This window comes from Ambystoma mexicanum, chromosome 11, assembly GCF_040938575.1.
Source record: "Ambystoma mexicanum isolate Mex_15411 chromosome 11, UKY_AmexF1_1, whole genome shotgun sequence".
Lineage (NCBI taxonomy): Eukaryota > Metazoa > Chordata > Amphibia > Caudata > Ambystomatidae > Ambystoma > Ambystoma mexicanum.
The window spans coordinates 101,125,423-101,143,429 of NC_090934.1; the positions used below are offsets into that span (position 1 = coordinate 101,125,423).

An 18,007-nucleotide genomic window follows, 5' to 3' on the forward strand; every position below is an offset into this window, starting at 1 on the left:
TACAAAATAAAAGCATTGGGTGAGGACAGTGTGGTCTATGATATGTAGGTTGTACACTCATGCATTTACCCATTCAGATAGCAATGTGGTTTTGGCTATAGTCACATGTAATGGCACCCACAACATTAACAGTTTAGGCACTAGTCTGATACTGGCACACCTCTGAACTGCCAGACGTAGGCCAGTGCGCGGGCACTGAGAATCTCACTCACTTTGAGCCTCCATGGAGCCACAGTCATGAGGACTCCTATTCACTTTCTCCATCAACTGCTGGGTTTTGACTTTCATCTTCTCTTTCTGAAAAGAATAACAATTATTAGTAAATGCATAGTGACTGCAAATGTCATTATTACCCAACACAATGCTAAGATACTGTATCACCTTGGGAACATGAAGGAGTGAAATGACCCAATGGAATTCTTATATGCAACAATGTAAGACGTCATTGGAGGTGTCAATCCTAATTATTGGAAAGACATTCCCTCTCTCCCCCTCTCGTCCGCCCCCATCCCCACGAGTAATGCCAATTCTAGGCAGTCCCTCAGCCACAGTTACATCGAGTGATAACTACGACCTATGGTAGGGTAGTAATAGGAACAGGAAAAGAGGACATGTTTGAACAGACGATTGCTAAAGAAAAAAGAAAGCCTAAAGTCACAGTAATCCCTTCATTCTAAGATTAATTCCCTACACTACAAAATAACAAAGCGGTGCTCGTCAGGACATCTTATAAAACAACCTCTGTGCTCTGTCAAAGCAAAACCCTATTTTATCCTATTTCCAACCTGACGCTTACGAACATTAAGAAAGAAAGATGCGCCAGTAGCGGCCTAGTCAGAAGGGTTACTCCCCCTTTGGTGGCTGCTGAATTTAAGGTTGTCCCAAAAGAAATAAAATTTGGGACAACATGCCCAATGTTCTTTCTCAAGTATTAAAAAAATAAAAAGAATGTATACCTTCTTCGAGGATGCACGTTCTTGAACTGGGTAGATCGGTCTGTCCAAGAATAACAACAAAGTTCAGTCTCTACATGTAAAGTTTTGATTCATGAGTATCGAGGTGTTTTTGTTCACACCCCAGTGGGCTGTAAGGTTTCTCAGCCAGGACTCGCAAGCTTCTTCCATCCCCCTCCAGGATCTTGTTGGTTTAGCCCCCAGTGGGCTATGGGCTTTCTCAGCCAAGACTCGTGAGCTTCTTCCATCCCCCTCCAGGATCTTGTTGGTTTAGCCCCCAGTGGGCTATGGGCTTTCTCAGTCAAGACTTGTGAGCTTCTTCCATCCCCCTCCAGGATCTTGTTCTGTTTAGCCCCCAGTGGGCCATGGGCTTTCGTAGCCAGGAGTCTTGAGCTTCTTCCATACCCCCTCCAGGATCTTGTTCAGTTTAGCCCCCAGTGGGCTATGGGCTTTCTCAGACAGGATTTGTACGCTTCGTCCATCCCCTTCTTGGATCTTGCTTGATTTAGCCCTAGTGGTCTAGGGGGTTCTCAACATTGATTAGTGAGTTTCTCCTATGTTCCGCTGGGATCTTGCTCAGTTGCTTGTTCAATTTAGCCTGCTGTTAGAAAAGATTTTAGTTTTAGGCAACTTTCCCTCCATATTCAAGGGACTCCAAAACCTTTTGCTTTTGTTTTTTACCTATCCTGACTTTCAGCTTCACTTTCCTGGCCTTTTGCTCATTTTGTGATGGGGAAACTGATCAGTCCTTCAGACTATCAGTACTGGGGAAACTAATACTTTTGTATCACCCTAGACTTACACTGGGGATTTTGTGTTACTTTTATGCGTGACAGCAGTTACATTTATACTATTTTTTCATTTCTTTTAGTGTGCCAATTGCATTTACCGCATATGGCTACTAAACATGGCTAGTGTCCCAAAACGGCCATGCCATGAGGTTTTTCGCTTGTTCTTTGGCGATATTGTTTCTTGGCCTTCTTCCTGCCCTCTCAGGTCAGGAAATCCCCAATACGGCCTGCATCTGCCCGGGAAAGCTGCTGCTTTCGCAGGCTAGTACATGCCATTTGTGTATGGATCCAAGAAGTGGGTTGAGACTGTCTGGTCCCAATCCACAAACTGGTGCCAGAAAGTCTAGTGTGCATGCACGAAAGCCCCCCACAGTTGTCCCTGACTGGATCACTGCTGGCTAAGTGAGTGGTGCATATAATGCTATTGGAGGGCTGATTGATCACTCACCTGAATTTAGGATAAGAAGAGGAGTCCTGCAGCCATTCCAGTAGATCAGAAAGAGAGTCAAGTATCCTGTGAAGCCGACTGAAGACCCGTTGACTACTGTGAAGAGGCCTGGCGATCTTTCCTCAAACTGACCCGGTGAAGCCCTGCTGGACTACCTGATCTGAGAAGAACCTCATCTGTGCTTTGACCCTTGGACTGGTGGGACCAACCAGCCTCAAAGTCTTCTCACGTTGCTGCAGCTTTGAGCCTTAGGAAGTGGACCTGGACCGCTCAGTTGACGGACCAGATCTAAATTGGCCTACCGCGCCAGATGCATTGCCGTTCTGCATTTTTGCCTGGAACTTCGGTAGTCGCCAGTTCATCACACAAGTCGCTTTCCATCCACGTTTCAGCATCCCAGCATCAAGGGATCCTGTCCTGGAAGACTGTCTTGGTTTGTGACTGTCTTGGTTTGGAGAGACTCCTGCTGTCGCCTGTGTGTGGAGACTGTCGCTGGAACCGGCTCCCCTCCAACTGGTAGTGTCCTGAAGTGCCCTGCATCGATCGGTGTCTTCTGCATTTCTTCATCGGAAAGACTTGCACTCAGCTACAGGACCTAACCGGAAACTTCCTTGCACCCACAGCTACAGGGCATCTTGTACTGGATCCAACAGCAGGAAACCCTCCCTCTAGCAACTCTCAGTTAATCTGCCAATTTATTTGGGAAAATCTGAGCAAGGGTGGTGAAGACAACAAAATAGTTACAGCCATCCTGTCTCCCCTACAATAAACCTTAGAATAAACGTTAATTTCATGCTCTCACTTTTTAAACATTTGCCTAAAAAGCTGTTGAAGAAGCATTTTACTTACCAATAAAATTCTTGAAGTCTTTTGGAACACGAATCGTCACCATAGGAACTCTTCTTGCCTTTGTCCCCTCTCCTAAAGGAACTTTATGACTTTTGGTCAGAAGACCACATTTAACTTCGAGATTGGATTCCAAGTTAGGGCTTCTATTCTTGTGAACTGGTTCTCTCCATGCATAACTACTTTCAAGTGTCTAGGTGAACTGCGTGCATTTCAACAACTAAATGTGACTTTATAGGTTTTATATTTAGAGTGTTATGTGATAATATGCCCTACTTTATTCATTTTCCGGTCTAAATGTAATCATTGTCTCGATGTGTGGACTCATTGTAGACCCCTGACCCCACTAATCTCTCCTGAGACTACCCCTTGACAGTCTCCATGCTTACCTTGATTGGGTTTGGCTAACCTCTCAGTTTTCCCCTGTTCACTATAACTAGGGTGGCCTCCTGAAATCTGTCCACATGGCCAGATTTGATAAATCCATCTATACACCCCCTGTGAGCTATAGTCTTCTCCGCCAGAAGTTGTGGGTCTCTAATGTCCTTGCTCAGGATCTTGCTTATCTCAGCCTCCAGCTGGCTTCTATCCCCCGGCAGGGTCTTGCCACTCTCAGCCCCCAGTGGGCTATGTGTTTCCTGGTCTGCATTATGAGGTTTATTGGATTCCCCCTTTGGGGTCTTGCTGCTCTCCCCTCCCCCCAAAGGGTTTCACCTATCCCCCTTGGGTGTCTTGCTGCTCTAAGGCCCACCAGGTCCTAGACTTTCTTCGCCCCGATTGTTAAGTCTCTTATATACCTTTGGGACCTTGTGGCTCTCTGCCCCTAGCGGGCTGTGGGCTTTCACAGCCCTTATTGCCTTTCGCCGCTAAGCCCTCCTTCTGTTCCCCCTTTTCTGCCGCACACCTTTTCTCTTTCGGTGGGGCTCCTGGGAGGCACCGGGATACCAGTCCCTTTCAATTTTGCGGTTTGGTGTCAGTAGGAGTGGTTACTTTTACGGCTTCTCTTCCGCTTCTTCCCTTTGAGGCGGCTTATCGGGTTGCTGATACCACGGGTTGCATTGCGGCGTGCTTCCTGCCTCAGCGGTTTGGACTGCCTTGGGTCTCCGCCTTCTTTGAAGCAGCTGCTGTGCTCTGCCCAAGACGTCCTCTGTGCAGTTTTCGTTCCTCAAGTGGGGAGGCCAGCCCCTTCTTCTGCATCCCAGTAGGGGTTGCTCTTCCTGACTTCCTGCTGGATGTTCTCTCCTTGGATTGTTCTCTCGCTCCAAGGTCCTCCCTGGATGTAGAAAAAGAAATCCATTGGTCATCAGGCTCCGGAGGAGATGGGAGCAGGCAGAGGTCAGTCACCAAGCCATCCACCTTAAAGGGACGCTGCAAGATTTCTCATTTAAACCATAAACACTGCGCTCTTAGGGGAGAGGGAGGTGGGATGTAAGCATGCTGTGCGTCATCCTTGTCAGCAGAGGGAACGTGGGGCTCACCCAACTTGGAGTCCAGCTTACCCGAACACCTATGGAGGGTTTTACGTAGCACGTACACATCTTGAGTCGCAAAAGGGTGGCTCACCCTTGGGGAGAAGTGAATAATTCCCCTGGATATTTCACAGACCTTACTCAGACCCTGTCAGAACGCAGCTTGGAGTCTACTGCTACACTGGATGGCGACAGGTTTGGAACCAGGGATGGGAGTACTAACTGTCAGAGTTGTTAAACTAAGGATGTTTACCTATGGCCTAGAACTGCACAGATGAAAAAAGCTTACACCGAGGCTGGCAAAACTGATGAGCGCAGGAGGATAAGATGCTGAATGAGCTGAGGCTGGCCTGTGGCCCAACATCCCATGATTTGAGGCTGAACAAAAGCATAATGTACCGATGAGCTGAGGCTGACGAGAAGCCTGATACCCCTATTGGGAAGGCATTGATACCCAATGAGTTGGGACTAGACCAATAAGAAGATGGACTTACCTGATGAATTAAAGGCACGGACCCGACTTCCCTGAAAGGTTGTAGCTGATGAGAAGCCTGGTCAATCTGAAAAAGCAAGGCTGCAGAGGAAGGTATTCCCAGATGTACCAAGGAAGGGGAAACGGCCTGATTACTCACAAGGGTGATCTGGTGGCTGACGATAAGAGGCTGATGCAAGATGGAGATAAATCCTGGGGAGACAGCGCAGGCCAAGTTCCAGGAGCATATTTCCAGATTTAGAAGGTAAACTATGCAGAAGGCTCAGTCATCTCACCTATGCCACTGTGACAGGCCCAACGGCCAACCTTGCTGACAAGCCAAACTGAGAGGGACTGCACATCCCACAATGCCCTGGTCTTGCAGCTGGAAAACCTGGAATGATTCAGTAAGACCGGCATTACTTACTGTAAAAGTATTTCTGATGATTGTATCTGCCTAGATTCACATGCTATAGTCGGACATCCAGTGGTCACCGCCGAGTATAGCATCTTGTCTTTCGAGAATTGAAAGGGAATATCGACATGGGAGGGTCTGTAGCACTATCCCTAATGTGTAGTGTGCCTAAAATCCCTCACGAGTCGAGGTCCCTCGGATTGTATTTTTTGTGCAGTGAGGGCGTTATGGCTAACGTGAGTGAGTACAGAAAAAAGAGAGAAAGTAGTAAGACGTCTATGTTCCTTCCATTAGAGCGGGAAGGAAGGGTGGGCGCAGGTGAATCTAAGCAGATCCAATCATCAGAAATGCTTTTATGGTAAGTAATGCACGTCTTCTGATGCTTGTTAATCTGCTTAGAAACACATGCTGTGCATAGACTAGCAAGCAGTACCCGGAGTTGGAGGTGGGATGTGAGAAGAACAGTAGAGAAAAGATGTCTTAGTACTGCTTGTCCCACCTGAGAATCAGACCTAGAATGAGTGGGGAACATTTGCAATGAATGCTATGGAAGCCCCAGTGCCTCGAGCAGAATGTGCTGGGTCGTCTGAAGTTTGTTGAGATTACCCTGGTTAGTGCCTTGGTACAGGGCATTGCAGTAGTCCAATTTGGACATAACCAAGGTCCTGGCCAGGGTAATGCAATTCTGGGCAGTAAGGAATGAGCGACAGGCCAAGATCAATTTGCAGGTGTATGCAGACGCAGCGGCAACTGCATTGGTTTGTCTGGTGAGTGTCAAGGAGGCGTCCAGGTATATACCCAGAGTTTTGGTGTCTTTAGATACTTTAATCAGATTACGGTCAATGTTAAAGGAGCCGAACAGGGGACTCAGGTTGTTAAGTCTCTGTTGCGTGGCTAAGATGAGAAGCTCAGTCTTGTCATCGTTGAGGCACAGTTCGTGCTGGGCCATCCAGGCTTGTATGACAAGGTAAATGTCATTAAGGGCTTTAGAGTCAGCAATGTAGTCACCAGTGATGGGTAGGAGTATCTGGGTGTCATCAGCATCATTTGTGTAGGTGACACCTAGATAGTCAAGCACATCAAACAGAGGTTTGGTGAAGACATTGTAGAGGGTTGGGGAGACACAGGATCCTTGCGGGACTCCACAAGGAACTGGTGTGGGATCGGCGATGCCGTAGGGGAGAAAACTCTCATGTGCCTGTTGTCAAGGAATTACCTAATCCAGTTGGAAGCGTTGTCAGAGAAGTGGGCCGCTGACTTCAGGTGCCGGCAAAGTATTTGGTGATTGACCAAATCAAAGGCAGCTGATAGGTCCAGTAGTAGTAGAAGGGCCAGTTTACCGTTGTCTTTAAGGTCCTCAATTTGGGTTTTGAGATCAAGTAATGCTGTTTCAGTCCCGTGCTTAGGTCTGAAGCCAGATTGTCTTGAGCTGAGGTGGTTATTGGTCTCCAAGTAGTTCTGAATCTGCAGGTATGCTGCTCTGTCAAGTATTTTGAGTAGGAACGGTACGGTGGTAATCGGTCTGTAGTTAGTTGGTGTTTCAGTGTCTAGAGTTGGTTTTGTTAGGAGAGGGATAACCCACGTGTCCTTTAAGTTGTTGGGTACCGTACCAGTTAGGAATGAAGAGTTAATGAAGGTGGTTATAAAAGGAGCGAGGTCATGTGCTGCTTCCTTAATGATAGATGCTGGGCAGGGGTCACCTTGGCCGTTGGAGGGTTTTAAATTGCGAATGATGTTTTCAACCTCAAAGATGGTGAGTGGGGTGAAGCTAAAGGGGGTGTGAGTAAAGGAGGCCGTCGGAGTATTGGAGGGTTTAGTAGGGGGGTTGGTGAATAAGGTAGTTTGTTTGGTGTTAATTTTCGATTGCAAGGTGGTGATTTTGTTGAGGAGAGCGTTTTGGATGTTATTGTACCATTTACTGTCTTTAATGCAGGGGTCAGGCGCAGGGGATGGGGATTCCAATTCTTTAAGGATTTTAAATAACTCCTTAGTGTTAGATTCCGCTTGTAAGATGCGTTGGTTGTAGGTCTCCTTTTTGGCTTGAAGAGTCGCTTCCTTGTAATTGTGGGTGGTGAAGATGAGGCGATCTTTGTTAGAGTCACATGGGTGGCTCTTCCAGAGTGATTCAGCCTTAGGTTTTCTTTGCGTAAAGTTTTTAACTGCGGGGTGAACAAGGAGTTCAAGTGGGCTTGTTGTTTGGCTTTCCGTAATTTGAGCGGTGCTATATGATCAATGGCTTTAAGCAGTGTTAGATTGAAGATATCTACCAAGACTGTGGGGTCGTTATGTTGGGACACGCATTTATTCAAGATGGGAAGGATGAGAGGGAGGAGTTTATCCTTGGTGATGTCTTTTTTATTCCTTGTGGGAATGGCTGGAGCTATCATGGGAGTAGTGAGAGGGTTGGTCGCTGGTAAGTGGAAGATGATGATGTGGTGGTCGGACCAGGCACAGGCGTGGTTGGAACTTATGGATGTGTTGCAATTAAGGTCAGTAATCCAATCGAGCGTCCTGCCCTTAATATGGGTAGGTTCGTCAATGTGTTGTTGGAAGCCTAAATTAACTAATGTGGTAGCAACCTCAGAGGCCAAGTGATCCTTGGTGTTGAGAAGGCCCAAGTTAAGGTCACCTGGAAGCAATACCTGAGAGTTGGGTTTGGTATTGACGGTCAGGATGGCCGTGATCTCATTTATGAAGGAGCCAAGTGGTCCAGGTGGTCTATAGATAAGGTGGAGAGTAGCAGTGTTAGTTGGAGATAGGGTGAGTTTCACTGAGAGGGATTCTGCGGAACTGAGGTCAGTGTGGGGGATGAATCTGAGTGTAATGTTATTTCTGTGTATGAATGCGACTCCACCTCCTTTGGAAGTTGATTGACGGTCAGCTCTAATGATAGAGTAACCGTTGGCGAGGGCAAGGAGTGGGCCAGAGGCTGCGTGTAACCAAGTTTCAGTAATGGCTATGAAATTGAGGTTTTGAGTGGTGATGAGGTCGGAGATGTCCAACGCGTGGGCCTTGATAGATCTAGCGTTGATGAGGGCACCCTTGAGTTCTTTGGCGGAAATGGTGCTGAGGGATGGTGGTGACTTCTGTGTAGTATTGATATTATGTGTGTGCTGAGTGCCAGAGGCACGAGGGGCACGAGGCAATCTGGATCCAAGTCTAAGATTCCTGACTTGGAGCGTGCACGGTTGATTGGGTGTAGGTTTGATGGCGAAGTGTTGGAGCCATAGGACAGGGTCATTGAGGTATGGGTTACTAATGGGCATTGTGGGAAAGTGTGGGGTGGAGTGACGAGGGTCGGTCTTGGTGGTGCTAAGAGTGGGGGGACAAAGCAATGTGGCAATGATGAACCCTACGATGGTAGCAAGAATAAGAGGGCTGACAGGTGGCAGTGGCTGCATATCGTGATCCAGGTGTCCTAACCGTCTGTGCGCTGAGGTGGGAGTGCACTGGAAGGTGCGTAGAGGGGTTCTGCGCTAGGCAGAGGTGGGATCAGCCAGGAAGTGGCAGTCCAGGTATAGTTTGCTGGCTAAGTGCATGTGCAGAAATGCAGTCGATGGCTCAGGAAGTAGTAGTTCAGCTAATCTGGGTAGGTAGGTACAGGTGCAAAGTGCAGTCAATGACTCAAAGGCAGAGATTCAGCTAATCTGGCTAGGTAGGTACATGTGCAAAATGCAATCAATGACAAAAGCAGAGATTCAGTTAATCTGACTAGGTAGGTACGTGTGCTGACTAGGTAGGTACATGCGCAAAATGCAATCAATGACTCAAAGGCAGAGATTCAGCTAATCTGGCTAGGTAGGTACATGTGCAAAATGCAATCAATGACTCAAAGGCAAAGGTTCTGCTAGTCTGGCAAGGTAAGTACATGTGCAAAATGCAATCAATGTCTCAAGGCAGAGATTCAGCTAATCTGGCTAGGTGAATGCAGCAAGTAGCGAGCAGTTGGATTAACGACAAGCGCTGTGCGGATACTGAGCAAGGAGGATGGTGTGCGTACATATGAGCATTTAGAGGAGGCGGTGATTCATAATGATAATAAAGAAGGTGATACTCAATTGTTGAGTGCGCTCCCAAGCAAAAAGAGGTGAGTGTCCTTAATAACCGGTCTGAGCGACAAAGGCGTCAGGCAGGGTGACTTCAACCATATTAGGTACTGCTATGTTAGTACGACAAAGAGTCTTACCGCATTTCTTTATAAGCGAGCAAGTTCCGTACGTGTTCTGGGGACAGAAGTATAGCAGCAGCCGGGAAAGCGTGTGATGAGGAGGTGCTGCGGAGCAGTGTCCTGCGCCGTAGCTGACTGGTGCGGACAGGGGCATACAGGAGGGGCTTTTGACAATCCATTTAGGAGATAGTAGATTTGGAGAAGCGTCTCCTTCTCTACCTGCTGCCACAAAGGAACAACTGATTTGTCTTTCCGAGTGGTCGAGTTCTTTCCATGTAAAGCATGACTGCCCTGCGTGCATCCAGTGTGTGCAGGCTTCTTTCTCCCATGTTTGAGGGGTTCTGAAAGAACGTTGGTAGTTCTATGGATTGGTTCACATGGAACTTTGAAATGAATTTAGGGGCAAACCTAGGGTGAGTGCGCAGAATTACCTTATCCTGTTGAACTGTTACAAAGGGGTCTAGGACTGAGAGCGCTTTTAGTTCACTGACCCTTCTAATGGAAGTAATGGCTATTACAAACGCTGTTTTGTAAGTGAGATCTTTAAGACTTGATTTATGCATGGGCTCGAAAGGAGACCCCATAGGTCTTGATAACACCACGTTTAGGTCCCATCCGGGAGCTGGGTTAGAAATGGGAGGGTGAATTCTCTTTACTCCCTCCATGAAAGCCTTAGTAACTGGTATCTTCCACCACAACACCTTTTGTTGTGATGTAATGTAGGCAGAAAGAGCAGCTAAGTGAACTTTAAGCGAGTTAAAGACTAGACCCGAGTCAAGTAAATGAGTCAGATACAAAACGATGAGTGGGAGAGCAGTCATTAAGATTGATGCTCTTAGAGTTGCACCAGATAACAAAACGTTTCCACTTGCTAGAATAGCAATATCGTGCGTTAGGTTTTCTTGCCTCCCTGAGTATATCCATACACGTTTGAGGGAGTTGTAGGTGCCCGAACTCTATGACCTCAGAAGCCAGGCCGCTAAATTCAATGTTTATGGGCATGGGTGAAGTGTTTCCCCTTTGTCTTGCGACAACATGTTGTACGGGCAAGGCAGTTTCATTGGAGGAGATCGGGACTTCTCCATCAGATGAGCGAACCAGGGTTGGCAGGCCCACATGGGGGGACACCAATATCATTGTGACCGGTTCCTGGTGCATCTTGTGCACTATCTTGTTGAGTATGGCAGTCGGGGGGGGGGGGGTGGGGTGGGGGGGGTTGGGGGAGCGGGCAAAACAAATTTCCGTGACCATGTGTTCCGGAGTCCGTTCCCCTTGGACCAGTTTTGGGGGTACCTGGAGGCGTAATCTTGGCATTGGGCATTCTCCAGAGTTGTGAACAAGTCAATCTCTGGGAGGTCCCATTCTGTGAAAACATTGGAGACAATGTCTTTGTGTAATTGCCATTCGTACTCCATGGGTAGTGGGGATTCTCTGCCGAGTACGTCTGTCAGAAGATTGAGTTCCCCTGGAACATGTTGTGACAGCAGGAACATGTGTTTGAGAGCCCACTTCCAAATGTTCTGGGACAGTTTGGACAGCCCTAGAGAGCGAGTTCCTCCCTGTTTGTTTAGAAAATACACTGCCGTGGTGCTGTCTGTGAGGATCAGGACCGTCTTTCCTTGAAATTGTGTCTGAAAGGTCTTTAGCGCTTTGATAACTTCTAACAGCTCCAAACTCTGTGCGCTGTCTGTTGAAGCAGGTGAGCTCCCCACCCTGTGAGATGGGCTGTAGTCAGTGGCTTCTACTGCGGGGGTGGTGAAGGATTTCCCTTTTAGGAGGTTTTCCCTCGACCATCAACCCAGCGATAGAACGAGGGCTGGTGAGACAACCACTAAATCGTCCCATTGTCACTGGCCTGAGACCACTGGCTGCTGAGCATTTACATTGGACGCATGCGCAATTGCGCGTGAGAACCAAATAAATGCATGACACATCATTCCTAACAGTCGCGTAGCTTTTCGTGACATCACCTCTCGACTGGCAAAATATTGAGGGATTTGAAACCGCAGGTTTTGAACCCTCTCGTTGGAGGGGAAGATGAGGCCATCCTTTGTTTGAATTAGAGCCCCAGGGAATTGTATGACCTGACTGGGGTCTAAGCCGGATTTCTTCTCGTTGATGGAGAATCCCAGGCTGAATAAAAGGTCTATAGTGTCTTGGGTATTTGACAGACAATGTTTCGTAGGAGTCCCCTTTTATGAGCCAGTCGTCGAGCTAAGGATAATCTGGGATGGATTGCCTGCACAGGTGTGCTGCTGCCACTGCTAGTACCTTTGTAAATACCCTTGGTGCGGATGCTATGCCGAAGGGTAGTATCTTGAATTGATAATGTTTGTTTTGTATCATGAATCTGAGTTATTTTCTGTGCGGCGGCAACATTGAAATATGAGAGTAAGCATCGCATGTCCAGTGTTGCCATGTAATCTCCCTGAGAGAACAGTGGAATTACTTCCTGCAGAGTGACCATGCAGAATTTTTGTGGCTTTACAAATTTGTTCTCTGGGCGCAGATCTAATACAGGGAGCATGGTGAGATCCTTTTTGGGTACGAGGAATTACACTGAATAAATACCTTTGTTTACCTGTGAAAGAGGTATGACCTTTATGGCTCCCTTTTCTTGTAGTGTTTCGACTTCCTGAAGAACGATACGCAGATGGTCTGGCGACAGCCGTCTTGTGCGTGGAGGTCTGAACTTTGGAGACCAGCAGAACTCAATACAGTACCCATGGGCCACAGTCTTCAGTACCCCCTGGTCTGTAGTTATCCCCTCCCATGCCTGAAGGAACAATGTTAGCCGGCCCCGACCGGGGAGGCATGAGAGGGGACCCGGATCTTAGGGTCATTTTGAACCTGAGGTCCAGGAGCCTCTGGGGGTAGAGTTTCAGCCCCTTCCTTCCCACGACGCTGACCTCTTTAGGGATACAGGGTGGTGTATCCGCTGGTTACTTGTGGAGAGGACCAATTATTTCCAGAGGTGTACTGGTTTTGAAGGAAGTGTTGGCCACAAAAAAGGCATCTGGACCCAGTTCCTCGCCTTGTGGCGGGCTTTGTGTGAATTGATCTAGCGTCTTAAGGGTGTTGTGCTCCTTCTTTGCAGTCTCGAGAGCTTCGTCGACTGCTCTTCCAAATAGGTTGGATTCTTCCAACAGTTTATTAATAAGTGACGCTTGAGTTTCTGGCTTGAACCCAGAGTTTCTTAGCCACGCGTCTCTCTTTAGGAGGGTGACCCGAGCCAAAAATCGACCCGCTGTCTCAGCGGAATCCAAAGTGTTTTTGAGTATACTTTGGTTTGTCTGCCCTCGGTTACCGTGGACAGAAGACAAGTCTGTAGTGGTTTAGGAACCTCCTGCAGGGCTTCCTGTAACATGGCCCATTGAGCGTCCGCGTAGCTGGCTAACAAATTAGTATTGTTAGCGATGTGCTTAGAAAACGCTGCTGCAGCCATGACCCTCTTTCCTGGGGCGTAACATTTTTTTACACTACTTGTCAGGGGGTGCCTCCCTGGTTGACAGGGGAACCCCTGCCCTTTCCCTGGTAGTGGTCACCACCAGAGAGTCTGGGGTGGAGTGACATCTGATGTAAAGGGGATTAGAGGGGGGAAGGCCAAAATAGCTTTTCTATCCTTGGATTAACTGCTCTTGTGAGGGCAGGTGTTAATAGCGAGGGAGCCAGTCGCTTTTTAATTGAGTTTAGTAGAGGAATAGCCTGGCTGGCCGGCGGTTTCTCTTTAAGAATGTCCTCTACAAAGTCAGCCTCAGGAACCTTTGCGCAACATGGCGTTGAACGTCATTTGATCGTCCACTGGAGAGGGCCGTCTAGTGGGAGTTGTCTGGGGGAATCTAAACACAGGGCATCAGGAACTGGTGAAGGGTTAGGAGACTGCCAAGTCTCAGGGTCACCCATATCAGGGTTTTCCCCCCACCCCTGTATGGGGTCATGAATATCCTCAGGGTCAATGAAGGGATCATCATCCTGAGTGTATGGTTCTGCAGGGACCTACTCTTCAGTGAGGTCGTAGGTGTACACAACCTCCTCCCGAGAGGGATCAAAGAGTCTTTGAATTTCAGCCACAGGGGGCCAAAGGCCCTCTTCCCGTGGTCTTTTGGGGGTGGATTGCTCTGAGAGGGTTACAAACCTGTCAAGCCTCTCCATACAAACCTCACATTTTTCCCTAGTCCAAACAGAAGACCCAGAGGAGTCTAGAGGTGGAAAGGGCTCTTGTATACGATCCTTTGACGCTAAACGTCAAGATTTTTGTTTTAACGCTGAAGAAATACCTTCTGCGCCATCCGAAAACTCTTTCCGGGGGACCGACAGAGGCTGAGTGTCCCTCTGCTTCTCCTTAGGCTTGGCAGAAGGTTCCGGTATTTCCTTAAGCCTATCTTTGGATCTCGACGAATCCTTGGGCTTTCCCGTGGGTGTCAGCGAATCCCTTGACTGACGCTTCTGAGCGTCCGCCGAAACAATTCTCGCAATGCTTTCAGTAACGTCCTTCGCAGCAGGGAGATACGTAGCCTGGGCCTGCGGTTGTATAGTCTTCGGTGGAACCGGGCCCTTGTCGTCGGCGGATGCCTTCTTACGATGCGTCTCGATGGTTCTTGCAATATTGGGGGTAGCGCCCTTCAATTTAGAGTGCCCGGTCGCATCTGCGGGGAGGGTTGCCAATACTGACTGTCGGAAGGCACGGCCGAAACTTTCCGGTTTGCCCGTTGGCGCTGTGGTACTCTTCGACTTTGTCGTAGACTGGCCAGGGGTTTTGCGTTTAGTGAGTTGAGAGTGTTCATCTGTGTCGCCGGGGTGTACAGTCCCAATAGCAGTGCCTGAGCCGTGACTGGCGGGGCCGGGGACAGAAGCCGCAGAGCAGGAGCACTCCGCCGAAACGTCAACGACCTCCGAGTTGGAGGCCTGCTCATCACTGAAGCCCTCGTCGCAATCGGCGGTTGTGGTAGCGGAAGAACTCGGCCTTTGACATCCCGTAGGCCGCTCACCACTTGACACGGTGCTCCTTCAGTGACTTCGGACGGAGGAGCTTGCAAGCCGCAGAACCTTTTACATTGTGATCGAGGGGCAAGCAACGGTTAGACCTTAGATGCTTATCTCTCCAAGGAAATTTGCCCTTGCAAATGGGGCAACACCTAAAGGGAGTCCTCTCCATAGCTAAGGATAGGGAAAGTGACAATGACCAGAGAGGAAAGAGGGAGGAAAGGGAAAGGCATTCTCAGATTTTACAGAAATGTCCATCCCAACCCCACTCTCCCTACTGTGTAGGCCGGCTGGAAGGGCCAGCCACGTGGTCGGCAACGCCAATTGGATCACTGTCCGTCGAGGGTCTGTGGAGGCTTCGGCAGATATCAGGAACAGCCGTTGATATGAAGGACGGTCAAGGTGATCTTGAATAACAATATAATATATTCAACCAAAGATCGATGAAACAATTAGCAGTGTCTCTGGACGAGCTCCGCATAAGGCAACCAGTATGCTGGGTGGAAAGGAGGGACCTCGACACGTGAGTGATTTTGGGTACACTATATGTCACGTTAGGGATAGTTTTACAGACACGCCCATTCTCGAAAGACAAGATGCAATCCTCTGCAGTGACCACTGGATGTCGGATTATATGCACAGCATGTGATTCTAAGCAGATTAACAAGCATCAGAAAATACAGACAATTACCAATTCAGAGGCAGGAAGACCATGGATGAAGACCTAAGCAACCGATTGAGGTCCTTCTCACCACAAAGAGAATGGCTACGAAGACACACTCAATTCCCCCATGGTAAAAGCATGGCTCTTTGCACTTAGTAAAATGAGACCCAGAAAAAACAACCACATTCCCATTCCAACAAGAAACTCAGATAGAGGAAAACTCAGGTCTTCCTCACAGCTGCATCCACACAACTAGAGGGAAGATGGAAGATCAAAGCCCTACCTACTCAAAAGAAACCAAAGAAAAGAACCCTTTGGAATTGGTGTTGCGGGGGAAAAGGTTTTGCAGGCTTCCCACTCATCAGAAGTAATGCTCAGTACACACACTGACCTGCTGTCTACAAAAAGCAGCAAAATCAAACTCCGAGGCTATGCCCCACAGCATGATACAGACAAAGAAAACAGCATCCCCCACCCTGCAGTCAGCTATCCTTCACAAGAAATGTTAAAAATGGTGGGTGGTCCATTTATATACACCCACAATGAACTCAACACTACCAAGATTCCAAGACCAGTCATGTGTCCCCCTCCAACTAATCGGATAGAGCTATTCGCGGCAAGACCTGAAAAACAGCTAGCTCCCAGCAAAGCAGGGTGAGATTCCAGAAGAAAAGACTCTGCGAGGCGCAGAATGGGAGTTTGGAGAAAAACAACATTTGGTTAAGGCTAGAGGAGAGAACAGAAGGAGCTAAAGGAAGGAAGCTGCAGATAAGTGTCAAGAGAGATGGAGAGGGCGCGAAGACCCTCAGAGGAGTAAAAGAACAGTATCCTGGAAGACCACCTCTGAGGAGAAGTGGAAACCCTCGGAGTATGGGTGAGCCGGCACACAAAGAATGGAGAGGATGAAATGTGATGATGCAAGATTAGTGGAGGAGAAACAATTTAGGCGTAGCCAAGGAGAGAAGAGGTGGGGGCAGAGGCCAATGAGCGTTCTGAAAGACAAGAGTCCTGGTCCAAGAGAGAGAGAGAACCTACCATGGCAAAGAAGGAGAAGGTGAAAATGGAGGCCCTGACAATAGGAAAGCCAAAGAACTAGAGGTAAAAGCCATTAGGAAAAAGAGAGAGTTCCTAAGGAGAGGGCAGAGAAAGAAAGGGCAGATGCCATGGCCCAGGAGAGAGAAAACATCCAAGAGGGGTCAGAGAGCGTAAGGGAGGTGTGATGAATCCTGCAGAGTCATTGTTAGGGAAATTCTCATTTACTGTGCTAATTCCCTTCAACCTTAGAGACTCCCAGCTCTTTTGCCGGACTTTAGGGCTTTTTCATTTTAACCCTGGTTTGAGTGGGCCCTTTTTCTCACTCTCTCATGTGTTTTAACCTGATTTGTATTATGTGTTTCCTTTATTTTTGAAGTCTGACAAACTTCATAGGCATCTACTTTTGTATGGTGACAGACAGCTCCTTCAGTGTAGTGTCAGAGAAATCTTTTAGATTTCTCATAAGGTTTATTTAATTAGTAAAGTGAAATTGACTTTACTTACCTTTTCTATTTGTAGGTCCAGCACGCAACATCTTATGTTGAGTGCTGGGAGGTTACCCCGTAGCCCCTTATCCTACATTCTCAATAAACATTTGTATGTTACCCTCTCTACTTTAAATGGCTGGTGGCAGTGGCTTAATGTTCCTACCATTGTGATTTTCTACTGCAGGTTGAACCCTCAGCTGCATTATAGCGGGTGACAATTTCGTCAAACTGGCCCTGGTCTTTGTTTTTTCACAATTTTCTGTTTGTGAGGTCTTCCTTGGGTTTTACTCTGCGCGTTGAGCCAGGTTTGAACCCTTTGTTCATTTTACCTTTGGCGGGCTTCAGGCCTGAAACTCGCCTCTGGCTCCAGAGTGTCTGGAAAGGCAGGATGTGAGGGAGGTTCCCAAAACTCTTCCTGTCCTTTGTCTCTAGGAATGCCTGATTGCAACCAGTCCTGATTGGCTGGATGAGCCACATTGCTGTGTGATTGACAGCCTAGGCTGTGCATGAATGGAGAAACCTGCTGAAAAGACGAGGGTTTTGGGACTGGCGTCAGAGTTGACCACTGACGAAGTAACCATGAACAAAGCTTGCCTTTGAATGGCCCGGTGAAGCCCGGCTGCTGTGCTGAAACTCCTTTTTCAATTCGACAGAGAAGCTCTGGAAGGGACGACTTCTTCCCTTGGGTTAGTAGGACCAACTAACCCCGAGATGAACTCCACTACACCATCTTCCCCGACTGGCTGCACTTCTTCACTGCTGCAAGAACTGAGTGCCACGAGTCGAGAAATCTATAGTTGAGGGCCACGTCTGAAATCCAGCCAGAAGCTCCAGGAATCTCCTAAGGGCTCTCCAGAAGCAGGATGACCCGAGCTCGAGTCCCCTCACTAGAGTGCAGGACCCAAGGAGTGAAGGAAGCCCAAAGCCCAACCGGTTAACCGAGATACGCGACTATGCTGTTTACCAAGCGCTGAAACCACAAAGTGACGCTGAACCGAAAAGAGCCCATAGCTGCCGCCGACCTCCAAATTGCAGCTGCAGGAGCCCTACAGATGTCCTCACTCTTGTCCCCACGACAGAGGCTCACGAACCCAGGGTCTGCACCGCTGCAACCGGACAGAATCCAGCTGGACCAATAATTTTCAAACCAGAGGTACGGTTTAGACTTGGGGTACTTATCGTCTTTGAGCTGTGCTTTTCTCAGTTGAGACTTGCAGTGGCTTACCTTTAGAGCAGATTCCAACTCTGTTTCTCACAGGCTTAACGGTTTATGAC

At 48.2% G+C, this 18,007-nt stretch overlaps 1 protein-coding gene across 1 annotated transcript in view; it reads right to left on the minus strand.

Moving 5' to 3' along the window:
• The window catches only part of MRPS15 (mitochondrial ribosomal protein S15), a 213,445-nt gene that overhangs the window by 60,371 nt on the left and 135,067 nt on the right, over positions 1-18,007 (minus strand). Inside the window, exon 5 of the mRNA XM_069622634.1 lies at positions 213-297. Coding sequence (XP_069478735.1) covers positions 213-297 — 85 coding nt within the window. The remainder of the gene's footprint in view (positions 1-212; positions 298-18,007) is intronic.